Raw genomic sequence first — 15,918 nt, forward strand, 5'->3', positions numbered from 1 at the left:
CCTTTATTAATCGATTTTTCATATTGCTCATCACTGACGGAACCAGCAATTGAACCAGTTCATTAACAACAGAGTTGCACAACAGTTCAGCAGCGGCGAAGTAAAATTTACTTTTGTTAATTAAACTGCTTTTAAAATGCTGCGAGCGGGATGCCAGCTGCTGACCCAGTCCACCCTGCCCACCGGGAAGACGGTCGGAAATAGTTTCGCACTCGAGTTCGTCCGCTGGCGCAGGAAACCGCGATGGCTGCCGGTGGCCAAGAGCAAGATGTTCCGCGTGCCTGAACGCAAGAAGCAGTCGGAGGAGGAGCGCACGGAGCTCATGAGGCTCCACAACCAGTACAAGTAGGTGCACCAGCTGGTGCAGATTCTGTCTGTCGTCTGAGATAATTTAAATCGGTTTCAAAAGACGTTATTTAAAACAATCTTTGCCTTGATTTCAGAACGCAGCTTCGCTCAGTGCGCCAGTTTCTACGGGAGGAAGTCGTCCGCCACGAGGAAACCTCCACAGCAGATCACATCGTGCTGACTCCCGAGCAGGAGGAGGCCGAGTTCCAGAAGTGCCTGGATGCCAATGATGCCTGGAACGCTGCCATAGCCAAGGAGCGAGATCAGCGACTGGCGAAGGAGCGCGAGAAAAAGGTGGCCTATGTTCAGGAGCGACTGGAGCTAGGACAGCTGCGCGAGGAGGAACGCAAGGAGCAGGCCAACCAGCGGGTTCTGCTCGAGATTGAGCGTTCCAAGAACTATATCACTAGGGAGAACTTGGATGCAGCCATTGAGACTGCGTTGGCCAATCCCGTGGATCACAACTTCGCCATCGATATGGCCGGTAATCTTTACCAGGGACGAAGCACCTCTCAGCTCCCAAACGCCACTCCCGAACCCAACCAGCAAGTTTTGAGTAATTAATCAAGTGTCTTAGTTTGTTGTTACATTAAAATGCTTTTTATAGGTTTCTAACCAAAGTTAAAAGTCCGTATGTTTTTTTATTTTTCTGCACAATAAACAGTAAAAGAAATAAGAATTGGATAACCTAGCTATGGTAAAGCGATTTGCTAGAACTAGAATACTGTTCAAATTTTAAGACCGTATGGGAAATTATAATAATCACTTAATTTGAACATAGAATATATCAGAAATCCATCAACTAATAAAATTAATTGCATTAAGTATTAATGTAATTTACGTTACATATCCCCAAGCTCCAAAACCATCTTTCTCGACTCGAAATCGATCCATATTCGAGTACAATCGTTAATAACCTTTTGAAAAGCATTCGTATTACAAAAATTTCTATATTTAACTTTTATATACGGCATTTAGAATAGGAATAACTTAAGATTAGGCGCAGCCTATTTACTATATTACATATCTACCATGGGGAAGTGGGTGCTACGTGCCCGGTACTGGATTCGTTCGCTTGGATGCCGCATCCTGCTGCTGGAAAAGGTGCACCCAATCCGGAGTGGCCTTCAGTTTGGCTTGAATGGGTCCCAAGTTGATCATGTTTCCACTGCGTTGCTCGCGATTGGCGGTTACAGACATGAGTTCCTGCAGAAAACCCGGATCGAGACCCATGTCCAAGTCAAAGCGCGTGTCCCCCAGTTGGAGCTTGACGCGGCCGGATTTGTACCTCAGAATCTTGCCGATCTGCCCTTCTTCCAGCTGCCGTAGTACACTACCCTTGGGTCCGTTGGAGCATTTGTCGGCAGGACTGGCGGGTTCCGATTCACTGGTGGCCTGATGATCTCCCTTGGACGGTTCCGGATCTTCGGAATCGTCGCCCACACATGGCAACACATCTGGCAGTTGCATGAGAAAGATCTGCGCTTCGCTGGAGTCCAGAAAGTTACCAATGGTGCGTGGGTAGCGACCGTACTGCAGTGGAGGTTCCTCTAAACTGGCTGTCTGGGCAGCCAAATGCATCTGCTGCAAATGCTGGGCCACTGCCAAAGTGTCTAGGAGCGAAATCGAATTAGATTATGCCATTTTTAAAGCTCAGTGCCTTACCCTTTAGTTTTGAGGTTGAACTTGCGTCTTCTTGCTTCGCAATCGGTGTCTTCTGGGTGACCCAGAGTCCTAAAGTTTATAAACAAAAAAAGCATACATTTCTTCTGCCCGTGTGCATCAAAAAGTGATTGTAAAACGTACCCTCCTTTAGCAGGATGGGCCTGAGTGCCATCTCAGTCTTGTTAGCCTCCTCTTCGCTGAGCTCACCGCCACTGGCCTCCGACTCGCCCAAGAGCTCCTTGATCCGCTCGGCCTGGCTCTTGTCGTCCTTGCGATCCACCCGTTTCCTGGTCACGGCCACCTCCTCACCGCCCCGTGCATATGCCGTTCCATTTCCTGTCGACCTTCGAACATGAACATCGCCTGCTCCTTCGGAGAAGAGTCCCTGGGTTTGGATGAGTGTGGAGTTGCCCCCGCCAGCGGAATTTCCACCTCGACCACGTGTTGCTCCAGTGCCGTTGCCACGTCCACCTCTGCGGCCGCTCCTTGGCTGCGTGGTGTCCTTGGATGTCTTGACATTGCTGTGAATCAAATGAGATGATGAAATCAAAGATTCTCCTTGGGTCATTCCAGAACTCACGCATTCTTATTGCGCACAGCATTCAAATTGGGAGCAAAGACCTTTTTGCTGGCTGTCCCAGCGCCGCGCCCACCAAGGGTCAAGTCGCGGGCGGGGGTCAGCCTGGTCATTCCGTTTAGCGTCTCCAGTGGGCGTGCGCCGCCCCCAGACTGACCATTATTCGTAGTGGACCCACTGGCTCCACTGATGGACGAAGCTGCTGCTGTGGTGACCGTCATCCGCTTTGCTGGCATGGCGTTCCATTCGCGCCGCCCGTCCCCTCAAAAATTCGACCGAAGTCGCTGGGCTCTGGTTTCCCTGTAAGTCCGTGGATTTTGCGCTAGAATTTCCGCAGAATTCTTTGATTTTCCTTTGAGGTTAATGGGAAAGCTGAGTCGATACACCACATGCCGATACACCGCAGTCGATAGACTGGAGTGTTGCCAGATGCCTTTGATTTTGCTCAATACTTATCGGATTTTGAAACTGCGATTGCAGCAGGGTTCTATCGGCGCTTAAAAAAAACCAATCATAATACTTCCATTCGAAGAAAAACACAAACATAGTCAGCATAATAACAAAGAGTGATATTGCAATAATGTAGTCTTTTTGAATGCAACATTGATACGATACATAATCTCTATTTTGGTTGGGCAATCGGTGCGATCAACTCCATCTGGCAACGCTAGTTGAGCTCTGCATTTTATAAACAAAGCAAACCGGCAAAACAATCTACGACTTTCCATGGCCAAAAAGTAACGAAATATAGAGGAAACTGGAGGAACCATGGCGTCCAAGCGCTTTTCTGCCATGAAGGACTTCGCGCGGTGCAAGAAACCGCGCCTGGATGTGAGCGTTACCCGCGGATCAGCGCGACCCAGTCCACCAAGGAACAATTTCGATGGGATTCTCTGGGACGACGATGACGACGTCATCCTGATGGCCACCCAGCTGGCGGAGGCTGAAATCGAGGCAGAGGAGCGGAAGAAGAAGGGCGGAACAGAGGTGGACATCGGCCACAGCGAGGTCACCTTCAGCGAATTTGCACCCACTTTTCAGGGCTCCACCAGCACACAGCAATTGTTTCCGCCCCCACCGCCGCCGCAAAAGAAGCCTACTTCCCTGGATATGGATGCCATTTTCGCGGATGATGATGATTTTGATTTTCTAGCCGTTACCCTCATGGACAGCGAGCCGCAAAAGATGCCGGAGCCGAAGCCCAGCACAAGTAGGATCACAACCACCAGCATCAGTGTTCAGCAGAAAACGACGACCACGACGTCCATCAATGCCACGCAATCCCGCCAGCAGGAGCATCAGCTAAAGTTTCTCATGGATAGGATTGAAGCCCTTAAGCGGGAAAACGCGCAGCTGGAAAAGAATTTGGGCGACAGTAAGGAACGCAATGAAATCAAGTCTGGTGAGGTAGGTGGACAACTATAAAACCGATTCTAGACCTTACAGAAACTAACCATGTTATATTTATTTCCCTAGGTTTCCTTACTTCGTGATGAGCTGAAGCACTTGCGCCAGCAGCTGCAGGCTAGTAAAATGGAAAAGCTGGCTCTGGCCGACGAAACGAATCGGGATTGCAACAAAAAAGTGGCGGAAGCGGCCAAACAAATTGCGGCCAAGGATATCGAGTTGAAGATTAAGAATGCCGAGTTCTCAAAGTTGAGGACACAGCAAAAAGCCCATGAACGAAGTATGAATTCCAGCATGAGCATTTTGCAGACTGCTCCCGATCCTTTGGAGAAACGGTTATCACTTCGCTTGAATAGGCTTAACATACACAGATCTGTGCCCGGAGTGAAACCCGATAATAGCAGTGTGTTCGAATACAGCGAAAATGAGGAACAGACTAAGAAACGGAGAAATCATTTTGAACTCGAATTAAAGCAACTGCTGCTTCATTACGCTCGGCTGCAGGCGAAGCCGGAATCTGTGGATAACCTCCTGCCAAGAATACTCTCGTCGGTCGGCAAGGTATTCACGGAGTTTGCTTCGTATGCTCAAAGTTTGGACTTTCCACACAACTGCATGTTATATCCCTACAATCCCCACAACCTAGAGGAGGAAGTCCATCGCATTTCCCTCACCCATCAGAGCTGTTTGTATGATAACGAAAAGGCTGTTCCGCTGCGTCGCTTCATAGCTACCTTGGCTTTGATTTGCCGGCAAGAGGAAAGGATTTGTAGAGGTCTCACGGAGTGGAAAGAAAATGATCTGGGACTGCTAGATATGGCTATTGAAGCTATCACAAAACTGGGATTTTCCTACGAGGTCGGGCAACACTTTGGATTGATGGAAGCCTTGACTTCCCTCTTAAATAGCCTCCTACAAGGAAATGGCCTTCTTCAACATAACGAGGATTTACTCTTTGATCTGCTTAAGCAGTTAGTTTTTACTCGTCCCAGTCCTTGGGTTTTTGCTGAGCTTAGCTCCTGCCTCTTAAGCTGCCTTCGACACCCCCAACTTATGGATAAAATGTGTGTGAACAGTCCCAAGGACTGCTTCGTATCGGATCGCGTTCGCTCCGTGTATCGATTTGGTCCCGACTCCTGTTTACTTCAAGTCTACGCGGGCTTACTCGAGCTATGCTTCTTTAGTGAAACTCCACTGCGGCAGGACTACTTTCAGTTGTTGCTTAAGATCGGAGGAAATCATGTGCGATTCGCTTTCGAGTGCTTCAAGAACCCACCGGATTTCATACTTGAAATGCTGCCGTACTTTGCGGATGATGGCGACGAGGACTCCAGCGACGGTACTCTGATGAAAACAGGCACCAGTCTGAGCTGCAACTCCACAGGAGCTGTGCAGGGATCGGTCTCCAGCGGATCGACATCAGCATCTGTTTCAAACCTGAATCAAAATTCAAATTCGAGTACAACGCAGCGAGGAAAAGGCTGCGAGTGCTATGTAAAGTTGTGCCTCAGTGCGGTAACAATTGTCTTCCAGGTGATGCACCAATGGATGCTGCACAACAGGAAAGCAGGTGCGTTTGAGATAAAAAAATTATCGATATGAATAATAATACTAATCAAGATTTATACTCCCTTTTTAGGCACCGAAGAAGTTGGGGAGATCTCCCGCATCGCAGTGCACCTGCTGTCCCTTGTCTTTCACGAGTATTACCTCACCTGTCTGTTTCGCGACTCCGAGGAGACAACCAAACACTACCTCAGCCTTATATGCAACTGGTGGAGCGAGCATGCGGACCTGCTTGGTTTTCAGCCAATACATTGTAAATGAACTAACAACACTCTATATTTTCCGTTCCTAACTTCTTTAATATTTTCCTACCATTTAGTGCGTTTGTTAAACCAACTGGTTAAAGCCCATTTCATGCTGAAACCCCTTCATCTAGAGGCCAAGCCCAATAATCCAGTCAACGACCTCTCCGAATGGAAGCGTATTGTCAAGAATGCGGATGACCAAAGGACTGTGAAGTCGGCTGTGACAGTTGATCCCAGTAAATTACTCGACACCGACTTCTTTAGTGCCCTTAAACGGGAGGAGAATACTTTTGAGTAATTATAGTTAGTTTAAACGTTATAGTAATAGACTTAAACTTACTTATAGGTGTGGTGTTAATTTATTGTGAGGTCTTAAAAAATATGTTAAAAAATTGAAAAGCCTTACTGCGCGAATGTGGAGTTTAAATTACGGATTCCAAAATACAAATATGTAATGCTTACCAACTGAGCAGCGTTTAAATAAACCGCTAAACAATCGATTTTGCATTCCGATGTCAATTTATTAATCGATAAAAGAATATATTTGTCAGCGGTTCAGCTTGTCGTTCCGAAGAAACTGGATAAAACAGCTGATACTGCTCAATTGAACTAGTTCAGTTTGCACGGAACTAGTTTGTAAGCGCGTCGCTTATATTAATTTTGTAAATATTTAGTTGTTTTTCAATTCTTATAGTTCAAACCTCTGTTTATAGAGTATAAAACAAAGTTTTCTGATTAAAAGTTCACGTGCACTTATGGTACTAACTGCAACAAACGTGATTCAATGCAAATGCTTATATTTGTTAACTTAATAACAATCGCAAAGGTACGTGCAAATAAACAAATACTTCCTCTCATAATATTAAGATATTATAATTGTAAAATGAGCATAGAACAGAACATCAGAGAACACTTGTTTTTTTCATTTCACTTATACGCTTTTAAAATGCAATTGTGTATGCATATACACCTATGTGATGTATGTATGTATGATATAAATATTTATGTAGGTATGTAACATGATCCTTCTCCAATGTAATACAAATCATGTATCCATGATATTAGAACTTATTCGCATATACAGAATATTAAATACCTCTCCTTTTACCCGTTAAACGATTATTAAGCTAAACTCTGATTTAAGTGTATATCATATCTTTGCAAAATGTGGATGTTAAATTGTATATAATATTTCATACACCCACAAAAACTAAACAATGCCAAAACTAAATTTCTGAAATCGATTTTTGAAATTTTTTAGTTTTTAAATAGATTAAAAACGAAAAAGCTAATTACTCATTTGTTGAGCTTAAATGATATTTCTTTCCTTCTCGTTATTTTCTTTTCATCATCTTTACTTCAGAATTTCATCTAAAGACTGCTTAAGCCTCACTATATTTTCAAGAAATTACTGTGTAGAACAGCGGAAAATGCTAAGCCTGAAACGTGATCCTCAAAACATTTCCGTGAGACAATCTTATCTTTATCATCTCCAGCTCAAGAATATCATCACTTTTCGATTAGCATATCTATGAGGATTTTCCACGTAGCTTAACAAAGTCCAAAACATGTCCTCATGTGCAAAGTTTAATTTTGACAACCTTAACCGATGGCCAAGGGCTCCACACTTAACTAATTTTTATAAATTATAATTTTATCAAGTGGTTCAGTTAAGCCACCGACAATTGCGCTTTGTTTGGGGTGTGCTTACCAAAACACGTTTTATTATTTAATTCCGCAAAACGATGTTCTCTACATCTACACACAGAAAAGTTTCTTCATCAGATTAATTTTACTTTAAAAAAAAATATAACATAAAATAAAAAATTAAATTATTTAAATTGTCAATTTATTTAAAGAAAAAAATCGAAGACTTTATATCACAACATCCAAAACGGTATCTATTTTCTTTACAAAGGGCTTAAATTACGTTTTATATCGAAAAACCTAAGCATATTTAAAGCTTATAATCTACTTTTAGCCACTATGTATTACATGTGACTATTAAATAAGTGAATGAAACCATTTCGCCAATGTTGAAATCTACAAGATGTGAAGAATCTGAAGTGATAAGTGAATTGTTTTCTGTGCTGATCATGCATGCAGTGATAACCGCAAAGCTTCCAGATATACTAGTTGTAATTCAGAGGGAACCCCGAGATAATTTCGTAACTAGTGCACCATACATGGGCTCAGTCGGTTGGCGAGGTCTCATCTGAAAAGTCGTTTAACTATGGAGCGGGAAAACTACAGTGCGGAATATTTCGAGAGAGCTTTGGCGAGAGCTTATGGTTGTGAAATGCTTCGCGTTGAGAACTTTCACATCGAGGCGGTGAGCCAGAAGGGCGAGAACTTTTGCAGCGTCATCTACCGGGTGGCGTTGGACTTTCGCAGGTCCCCCGGTGGCGCTCTCGAATCAGGAAAATATATTCTCAAGGATCTGCTGCCCGCCGCCGCTGCACTGGGCACCAACGAGAAGGATATGTTCGAGCTACTCCTGCCTGCCATGCAAGCCATTCTCGAAGAAGCTCCAAAGGAGATTGGCGAGCGCAAGCTGAGCGCAAAGTAAGTTCGTCAGCTTTCCCAAAACTCTGGGTATCTTGGGAAAATCCAATTGACATGTACTCTCTTTATTTAAGTTGCTTGCTAGTCGAGATATCTGCTGGAAAAGAGCTCTACATCATGGAGGATCTGGGCGCCCTGGGATACGGATCCTTTGATCGCCGTCAAGGCTTAAATCTGGAAGAAGCCAAGATTTGCGTTAGGAAACTGGCTCAGTTCCACGGTGCCTCCAAGGTTCTGTTCGAGAAGAAACCCGAATTGATTCAAAGGCTTTCACCATCTCACTATGCCAATGGACTGAACGATCGCTTCGCCCAGGCTCTTGTCCTGGAGGGCACCGAGTACGCCGCAGAAGCGTTTGCCAAAGAACTTCCGGAAATATCAAAGAAAATGAAGGCTCAAATTCCAGACGCATATACGAAAAGAATGCGAGATGTCGTTGATCCCAACAAGTCATCATTAAATGCAGTTATTCATGGCGATCCCTGGTTAAATAACATTATGTTTGATTCAATTAATAAGAAGGCAACTCTCGTGAGTACCAATAATCGGAAATAGGCTTACAAAATGTTTTTAACATTGTTGTTACCATTTTTAGGTGGACTTCCAGAACTGTTACTGGGGTAGCCCGGCCATAGACCTCTACTTTCTTTTTTACACCAGCCTCAAGCCTGAATTACTGCTAAATAGTCAAGATGAGATTCTGAATCACTATTTCGACAATCTTCTGGAAACCTTGCGGCATTGCGGCTATAAAGACACACTGCCCACTTTTGGCCAGTTAAAGGATGAGATGAAACGGTGTTTGTTTTATGGATATTACACCGTAGTCTGTGAACTTCCCATATGTTGTTCTTCTCCTGAGGCAAGTGTGGATTTCGGGGTTCACACCTTCGTAGATACGGATGCTATGTTAAAGAAGCGACACCAACTATTCGCCAACGAACGAGTGCGTCAAACCATAAAGTCCACTCTGCTTATGTTGGATAGTGAGGGTATATTAGAAACCCCCTAAAAAAAACTATTTTCTTGTTTTATAAAGTGCTTAGTTTGTCTTGTCAGTATTTTTTGTGGTACAAGTTCCTCCGATTTTTTAATATCAACAGTGTAAATGAGCAATATTAACTTACAAATACTAATAGCTAAACAAATTAATGTCTTACTTTATTCAATTAAGAAGTGTACAGTTGTTTGTAAAAGATTTTTGAATATAACTTATTTTTTCCTTCATTTGCATTTCTATATTATTGATTCATTAACCTCCGTCCCTCTCCATTTACAACCAACTTTTTGTTAAAGGGAGGAAACCAAACTCGGAGTGTTGCTCTTTATAAATAAATTTGTTGTCTGCCAAAGTTTCTGGCCAAGATTTACGAGTGTGAGTGTGTGATGCATGTGCCTCGGCTGGCTGCACTAAGAGCGATAAAGTTCTCACCTCCATTTCGATCCACCTCCTTGAAGCTAAATATGCAAATCGCTTGCAGTTATTCTTAGAAAGTTGTCAGCTGCCAAGTGTAAGCCAACTCGGCTCCAACTGAAGCCAAGCGAAGCGCATCGGGGAGCATATAGGACCAAAATCGAGGAGGAATATCGTGGTGGTGCGTGGTAGCCAAAGTGCATTTGACGCCAATGTTACTTCAAACACTCATGTCCTTCTTTCAAGTGTTTAAAATGCAATTTATTGCTATTGTTCGAAAGCAGTCAACTAAAGCCTTTATAAGCTAGACTTTGAAAAGGGAAACCTTTGGAGGAATTTATTTATCGGGGCAAAGTATTACAAGCTCAAGTGTTTTTGAAAAAACCCATATCTTTGCAAATTCTATATAAATGCTTGATAATAGTTTTCTTTAAAAAGTGTTAAACATAATTTTTAGACCTATAATGCAATGGATTATCCTTTGAATTACATTAATCGTTTCAACTGTCGGTCAATTACCATTTTCCCCCACTTCTTACCACTTTCGAGTCCCAATGGCTGAAATGTAAAGCTTAATTAACATGGAAAACAAACACGTAGGCCCAAAAGCAAACAGAAATCTGTCTAAGGCTGCCAACCAGTCGAAAGAAACTCATAAATCAATTTTGAAATGCATTAGAGACAAGTAACTTGCCGCCACATCTGCCCATTCCCCAATTTTGTCAAGGAAATGGCTTCGAGCAAGTGACTGCAGAATTTCAGCAACTCGAAGGGGTCAACTTTCTGGAGCTGGTCAGTGGCCAAAAGTTGCAGCAGAGTCAACCCCCAAGAACGAAATCCCAGCCCCCTTCGTCACCTATCAATTAATGTGTGTTTCTCCAGTGTCATGGTAGAAGTTGCTTCCTTTGCTTTCATCTGGGGTTGCATTTACTTAACGCCTCGCCTCAGCACTTAACTTCCGTTTCCTGTTACCCTGGGCAGGGGAAGGGGTTTTGATACAGAGTCTGCGACTTTCGGGCAAGGCATTTGCAACTAATTGAAAGTGCAATGCGATGCTGCAGAATGCAATTAATGCCTTGAGGCCCTGGGAGGCCAATCCACCCAACCACGAACGTCTGCAGACGAGAAGTTGCATTCGAAACCGAAATGCACAGAAAAAACGATGTGCAAATTAAGATTCTTTGGGGGGCGCTCAAAAATAACACAGGAAGTTCGAGGAAGTGAGTGAGGTATTGATTTTTAGACGAATCTTGTGTATATCCATTCGACTTTTTACAAACTAATTAATACATAACTAGAGCCTTAGAAATCTTAACTTAGGAAAACAATAAGACTGTCCCAAAACTTTAAGGTTCTTTAATCTTCGAACCCTTGACACCCTCTACACTTTCCTTTTATTGTAGTCCCGCACCATTTCCTATCTGAATAACTCAAGAAACTTTTATCAATTAGCTGCCAAATACTCAGCGTAAGGCTCATGTTTGCGAAATTACGGTTTAAGTCCGAGTCCTGTGGGGCAAACAATTAAAAGCAATAAATTTGCACAGGCAACCATAAATCAAAGTCCGATCATAATCTCAGCCCAAGCAAATAGAGAGAAAAACCCAAAAACGAAGCTCTCGCTTCCGCCCGAATTTTCCCCGCCTTTTTCCAAAAAGTTCCTATCCAAGGAAGTTCACCGCAATCCGGGGAAATAGTCGCTTCGCTTCGTTTATTAATTGTACAACTGTCTCCAATCATAATTAATGAACTTTGGCACATCCTCCGCCGCAAACGCCACATATCCCTTATTTTGGAGGGGAGTGGAAAACCAACACTGAAGTATAAACACAAATGTTTTCCTTGGCACACCATAAATCTTTCATTTGGCAAATCTCTGTTGGACCTTTCCGTTCACAATTCGTGTTGCTCCCCCAACTATTATTTTTTGGATTTACTCGGCTTTATGGTTGGCAGTATCAATTAGACACATTAAAGGATCTACTGGATGGATTAGGCTTTTATTGCCTCAAAAAATATTTTTTTGGAGTTAAAACGATGAGAATCTGTACAAGCGAATTTTTAAGAGTAGCTAATGTGAAATACATTTTTTTATAATTTTAAGAGTGCTCCACCTGCATATTAAGATTACATGACTTGATAGTTTCAGTCCTAGAGAGCGGAAAAGTACATATGCAAATCTCTTATAATTACCAGCTAGAATCTTTGGACCACATCCCCTATTTGCAACCAAAAAAGCTAAAAGCAAACATTTAAATTGCGATAATTTTTCATTTAGTTGGGGCTTTTCATCCACGCCACTCATCAGTGGCTCATTTATCAACGATCTCCGCGAGATTGCGATTAGTCAGTTAGTCATTTCGGAGCCAAATTTAAATAATTTCAAAGTGATGACAAAAGCTTTTCCAGCTATCCAAGTAATTATGTGCCCACATGGCATCCAGAGAAGGTTATGTGGAGACTCTACGCATTAACACTTTCACGGCAACTGTCTAAAGATAAATGAAAGCATCATTAGTCATTGGCCAACCCCACAAGCCCCGTAATCACATGTGTCCTCCACAATTTTTCACATTCCATGCCAGAAGGGGTGGGATTATGTGTGATTAAATCCTTCAGATACCCAAGTATTCATATGTAAATTCTTTGTGGCAGGGTGTGACAGGTCCTGTTTCTAGTCTTGCAACTAAGTACATTCAGTCTTTTTGGTCCATTGTGTGTGGCAAATTATTTATTGGCCATCATTACTTTGATTGCCTGAGGCTTTTCGAAGTTTTGAAGAAACACTTTTGAAAGGGAAATTCTGTTTGTATGTGTATAATTTTTAACCATTTTTGGCTAACCGTATAACCAGATTAGCTTAACTAATTCATAAAAATATATTACAATTAAGTTAAATAGGTGCTCCTGTATTTGACAAGTAAAAGTCTTCCGTTTCATTAAAAAATTTTATTGACTTGATTTTACTGTGAAAAGCATTTGAAATTTGTCAAAACTCTCTTCTTTATGACGTTTTTGGTATAGAAATAAAGAAATACTGCGCTATTTTAGATAAAATCCTAATGACATTTTCTGTTAAGCGGTCGATGGCAGCTAACTTTTATGGGTTCAACACAGACATGGGCCAAAAACTAATTACCTCGAACGGAGTTTTTACAGGGGAGCTGAGAAAACTTTTATGGTCGTTGTGGTTTCGGCACTTTCAATATAATTTTTAATGTCATTTTGCATAGGATTTGAATACGGCAATCGATAAAATGGTCTCTTTCCATCCGAGAAAGGTTTTATGACACTTTCGGTCTGAGCGAGTTAAGGCGGAAAATTTGTTGGTCCATAAAAGTGCAGCGTCGTCTCTCAAAATGGGTAACAAAAATTATTCATAGTGCTCATATCCCTCAACCTCTATTTACTTCGTCATGTCTTGGTAATATAAGTAGTGTGGATCTCGCAAAGTTCCTAAAAATTTATTACAAGGAAGTTACTGCGCGAAAAACAACAAGTTTACAACCCGAATATATTTCTTTTACAGATATTCACAAAATATACCTATACAAACAGGTATTACAACTAACCTACTTTTGCATAATAATATTAATTGTATATAGAACAATGCAAAAATATTAATAAATTCATTTATCAATTTCACTCAATGTTAAGTATTGTTTTTAATTTAATAATATACTTTACTTGCAGTGTATTTTTGAATTGTCCTCATCAACATGCGGCCCAAGGATCATCCCGATCTGCACTTCGACGTGATTCCCAAGCTCTACGATGCCCATTCCAAGGTGTTTCTAACAAGCTTGTGCGATGTGGATGAGCAACTCAGACTATTGCCACGCCGATTCTGTCGGATGTACACCACTCGTCCACTGGCCATCCAGCTGCTTCAGTATCTGCAATCCCGCAAAGCGAACGTTTCGGAACAGGACTTCTTCGTGGTGGAGGAGGGTCAGCCCTTCGCACTGCTTCTTAAGGACGGAAAACGGCTGGAGGGGATGCTATGCTCTGGAAGTCATCTGGGGCACAGCCTCATTTTGCTTATCCGGCGGCAGCAGGGTAACAGATTGCTGTACTGCTACTCGGCTATGAGGCTGGATAATCTTTGTCGTCTACTGGGCAACTCTGTCTTCAACTCTTGGATAGCCCAGGGAACCGAGCAGCTGTATCTGAATCTCTCCTCTGTAAATTTGCCATTTGATCATGTTGATTTTGATGAGATGGCGCATTTCATCGAGGATCTCGGAGCAGAGAATGACCAGAGTGTGGTGCACCTGAAAGTGCCAAAATTTGGCTACGAGGAAATGTTGTGGAGATTGGCACACACAAGTCTTCGCGGGCATATTCATTTGGGCGACCATATTGCAAAAAGCTATGAGTGCCTTAGCATTGATCTGGAGCGTTTTCTGGAAGAAAATTATGTACCAAGGGTTTTTGTCAGCGGTTGTCCGACGGACTTTAATTACTATCAAAAGGTAGTTTCCTTGGATCTAAAGGAACTTAAGTGGACACCGACTCCGACCACGATGCATCTTCGGCAGCTTTGCAGCCTCTTGCGACCTCAACATATCCAGGGGATTGTCCAGTTTCATACGGATGGCATTGTGCCTCCCATTCCGTCATTCCTAAAGATCTTCAAGGCAAACTATTCACCGCAAAACGATGCAGTGGTGTCAAGGATTAGGAGTGAATTTCAAGCAGGACAGCCGAAGCAAGGACCCTATCGCGCTTTCCACTCCAGAAGGGCCTTTGAATTTGTGAACGATGGCGACGAAAGCAGTAGTTCGGGTTAGCTTAAGGTATTTCCCTATTAGAATAAGTAATTTATTTAGCTGTTGCTCCGCACAGTGCCCCTATGAGTTTTATTTATCCAAACGCTTAACAATATATAAACATAAATTGTTTGAATTGTCTTGTATTAATTTTTTTGTTCAGTAAGTGTATCTTCGTCGGACCAGGAATCGGCAAGTCGCTCAAAATCATCACTGTCTATTTCGGCCTTTACTTTAAAGGTTTTATGATCATCGCCAGCACCCTGGGACTCCTTGGTTGTATCACAGCCGAGTGAGAGATCCATACCTTCTGTTTGCTTTTCAATTAGCTTTATGGTGTCCCCGTTGCACTCTTTTAGGGATTCCATGTCCATTGCATTCTGGGTCTCGGTCGAAGCGTTTACTTTGGTAATTTGACATTGTTTATTAAATTTAGGAAGTTCTACAACTTTTGATAAACGTCTATTCATTTCACACATTTTGGGAATTGTGAAGAGTAAAAACAGCCCTGATAGTTGAATGAATTTTGTAATGTTGTTTTTTATTTATTAAAGATAGACTTACCTAATTGGCCAACAATAAGAAAGTTAATCTGCTTTCCAAATTTGCTAATTAGTAGGAGAATCCCAAGCCACTTGAATGATTTCGAAAAGCTCTTTACTAGTAATATCTCTCGTATATTATTGAGAAACCCAACAACTTGGCTTGAAACTAGAACACCCAGTTGCTTAGATAGCTCCTGAGAGATTCTTAAGTCTTTGTCAAAATATTGCGTATAACTGTTGTTCTGGATATGGGTACTAGTGTACTGAACCAAAAAACGGTACCCCATTGATATGACCATGATTATCAAAGCCCATACGCTCACCACGAACACAAATGGTTCCGAAAGCATATCATACATTATGGTCTGTAGGATTACGAATGCAAGCATCGACTTTATCCAGTTGCGCCACAGGATCAGCTCAGTTATTCCCTCCCAGATGGAGATGAGTTTAGCTTCGTTTAGCTCCGCATCGGCTCCAGAAACTTTAACAGGGCTCGCGCTTGTAGCCATATTTTTTTGAGTTTTTAAGACTTTTAGTACTGAGAAGATATACAAATTACAAAAACTTGGATACGATTGCCACGACAGTAAATTATTCGAATACTAGACTATATTTCGTTTTTTATACTTATCACTCGTAGAGTACTAGATTTGGTGAAAGGTATCCTATCAGGTGAAACGAAACGTTTTCCGCTCTATACATTATACCCTTGAGCAGGATTGCTAGACTTGTCTATATGTATATACTTATGGCTGTGCCACTCTGGCCTCGCGTATAAAAGCCGAGATTATGTGAACTATTAAAGCTGGAA

General features: G+C 42.3%; 6 protein-coding genes across 6 annotated transcripts; 4 read left to right on the forward strand and 2 right to left on the reverse strand.

The window, feature by feature from the left end:
* The first annotated feature begins 30 nt into the window (after positions 1-30).
* LOC27208190 (probable 28S ribosomal protein S26, mitochondrial) lies at positions 31-1,039 on the forward strand. Its single transcript, XM_016183799.2, has 2 exons — positions 31-345; positions 444-1,039. Exons 1-2 carry the CDS (start codon positions 137-139, stop codon positions 910-912), a joined length of 678 nt encoding a protein of 225 aa, XP_016032400.1. The 5' UTR covers positions 31-136; the 3' UTR covers positions 913-1,039.
* A 239-nt stretch (positions 1,040-1,278) lies between these two features.
* On the reverse strand, positions 1,279-3,019 carry LOC6739662 (DNA-directed RNA polymerase III subunit RPC4). Its single transcript, XM_002076520.3, has 4 exons — positions 2,594-3,019; positions 2,155-2,534; positions 2,014-2,082; positions 1,279-1,961 (listed from the first exon to the last, which is right to left on the reverse strand). Exons 1-4 carry the CDS (start codon positions 2,824-2,826, stop codon positions 1,396-1,398), a joined length of 1,248 nt encoding a protein of 415 aa, XP_002076556.1. The 5' UTR covers positions 2,827-3,019; the 3' UTR covers positions 1,279-1,395.
* A 188-nt stretch (positions 3,020-3,207) lies between these two features.
* LOC6738548 (ATR-interacting protein mus304) lies at positions 3,208-6,308 on the forward strand. The gene is made up of 4 exons (XM_002085317.4): positions 3,208-3,997; positions 4,067-5,567; positions 5,637-5,816; positions 5,883-6,308. Exons 1-4 carry the CDS (start codon positions 3,359-3,361, stop codon positions 6,104-6,106), a joined length of 2,544 nt encoding a protein of 847 aa, XP_002085353.2. The 5' UTR covers positions 3,208-3,358; the 3' UTR covers positions 6,107-6,308.
* A 101-nt stretch (positions 6,309-6,409) lies between these two features.
* On the forward strand, positions 6,410-14,695 carry LOC6738550. Its single transcript, XM_016171694.3, has 2 exons — positions 6,410-6,634; positions 13,481-14,695. Exon 2 carries the CDS (start codon positions 13,507-13,509, stop codon positions 14,578-14,580), a length of 1,074 nt encoding a protein of 357 aa, XP_016032401.1. The 5' UTR covers positions 6,410-6,634; positions 13,481-13,506; the 3' UTR covers positions 14,581-14,695.
* LOC6738549 lies at positions 7,820-9,600 on the forward strand. Its single transcript, XM_002085318.4, has 3 exons — positions 7,820-8,373; positions 8,448-8,904; positions 8,969-9,600. Exons 1-3 carry the CDS (start codon positions 8,042-8,044, stop codon positions 9,383-9,385), a joined length of 1,206 nt encoding a protein of 401 aa, XP_002085354.1. The 5' UTR covers positions 7,820-8,041; the 3' UTR covers positions 9,386-9,600.
* On the reverse strand, positions 14,615-15,720 carry LOC27208726. Its single transcript, XM_016184288.3, has 2 exons — positions 15,124-15,720; positions 14,615-15,067 (listed from the first exon to the last, which is right to left on the reverse strand). Exons 1-2 carry the CDS (start codon positions 15,614-15,616, stop codon positions 14,706-14,708), a joined length of 855 nt encoding a protein of 284 aa, XP_016032402.1. The 5' UTR covers positions 15,617-15,720; the 3' UTR covers positions 14,615-14,705.
* Positions 15,721-15,918: the final 198 nt, after the last annotated feature.

Source organism: Drosophila simulans, chromosome 3L, assembly GCF_016746395.2.
Source record: "Drosophila simulans strain w501 chromosome 3L, Prin_Dsim_3.1, whole genome shotgun sequence".
Classification (NCBI taxonomy): Eukaryota; Metazoa; Arthropoda; class Insecta; order Diptera; family Drosophilidae; genus Drosophila; species Drosophila simulans.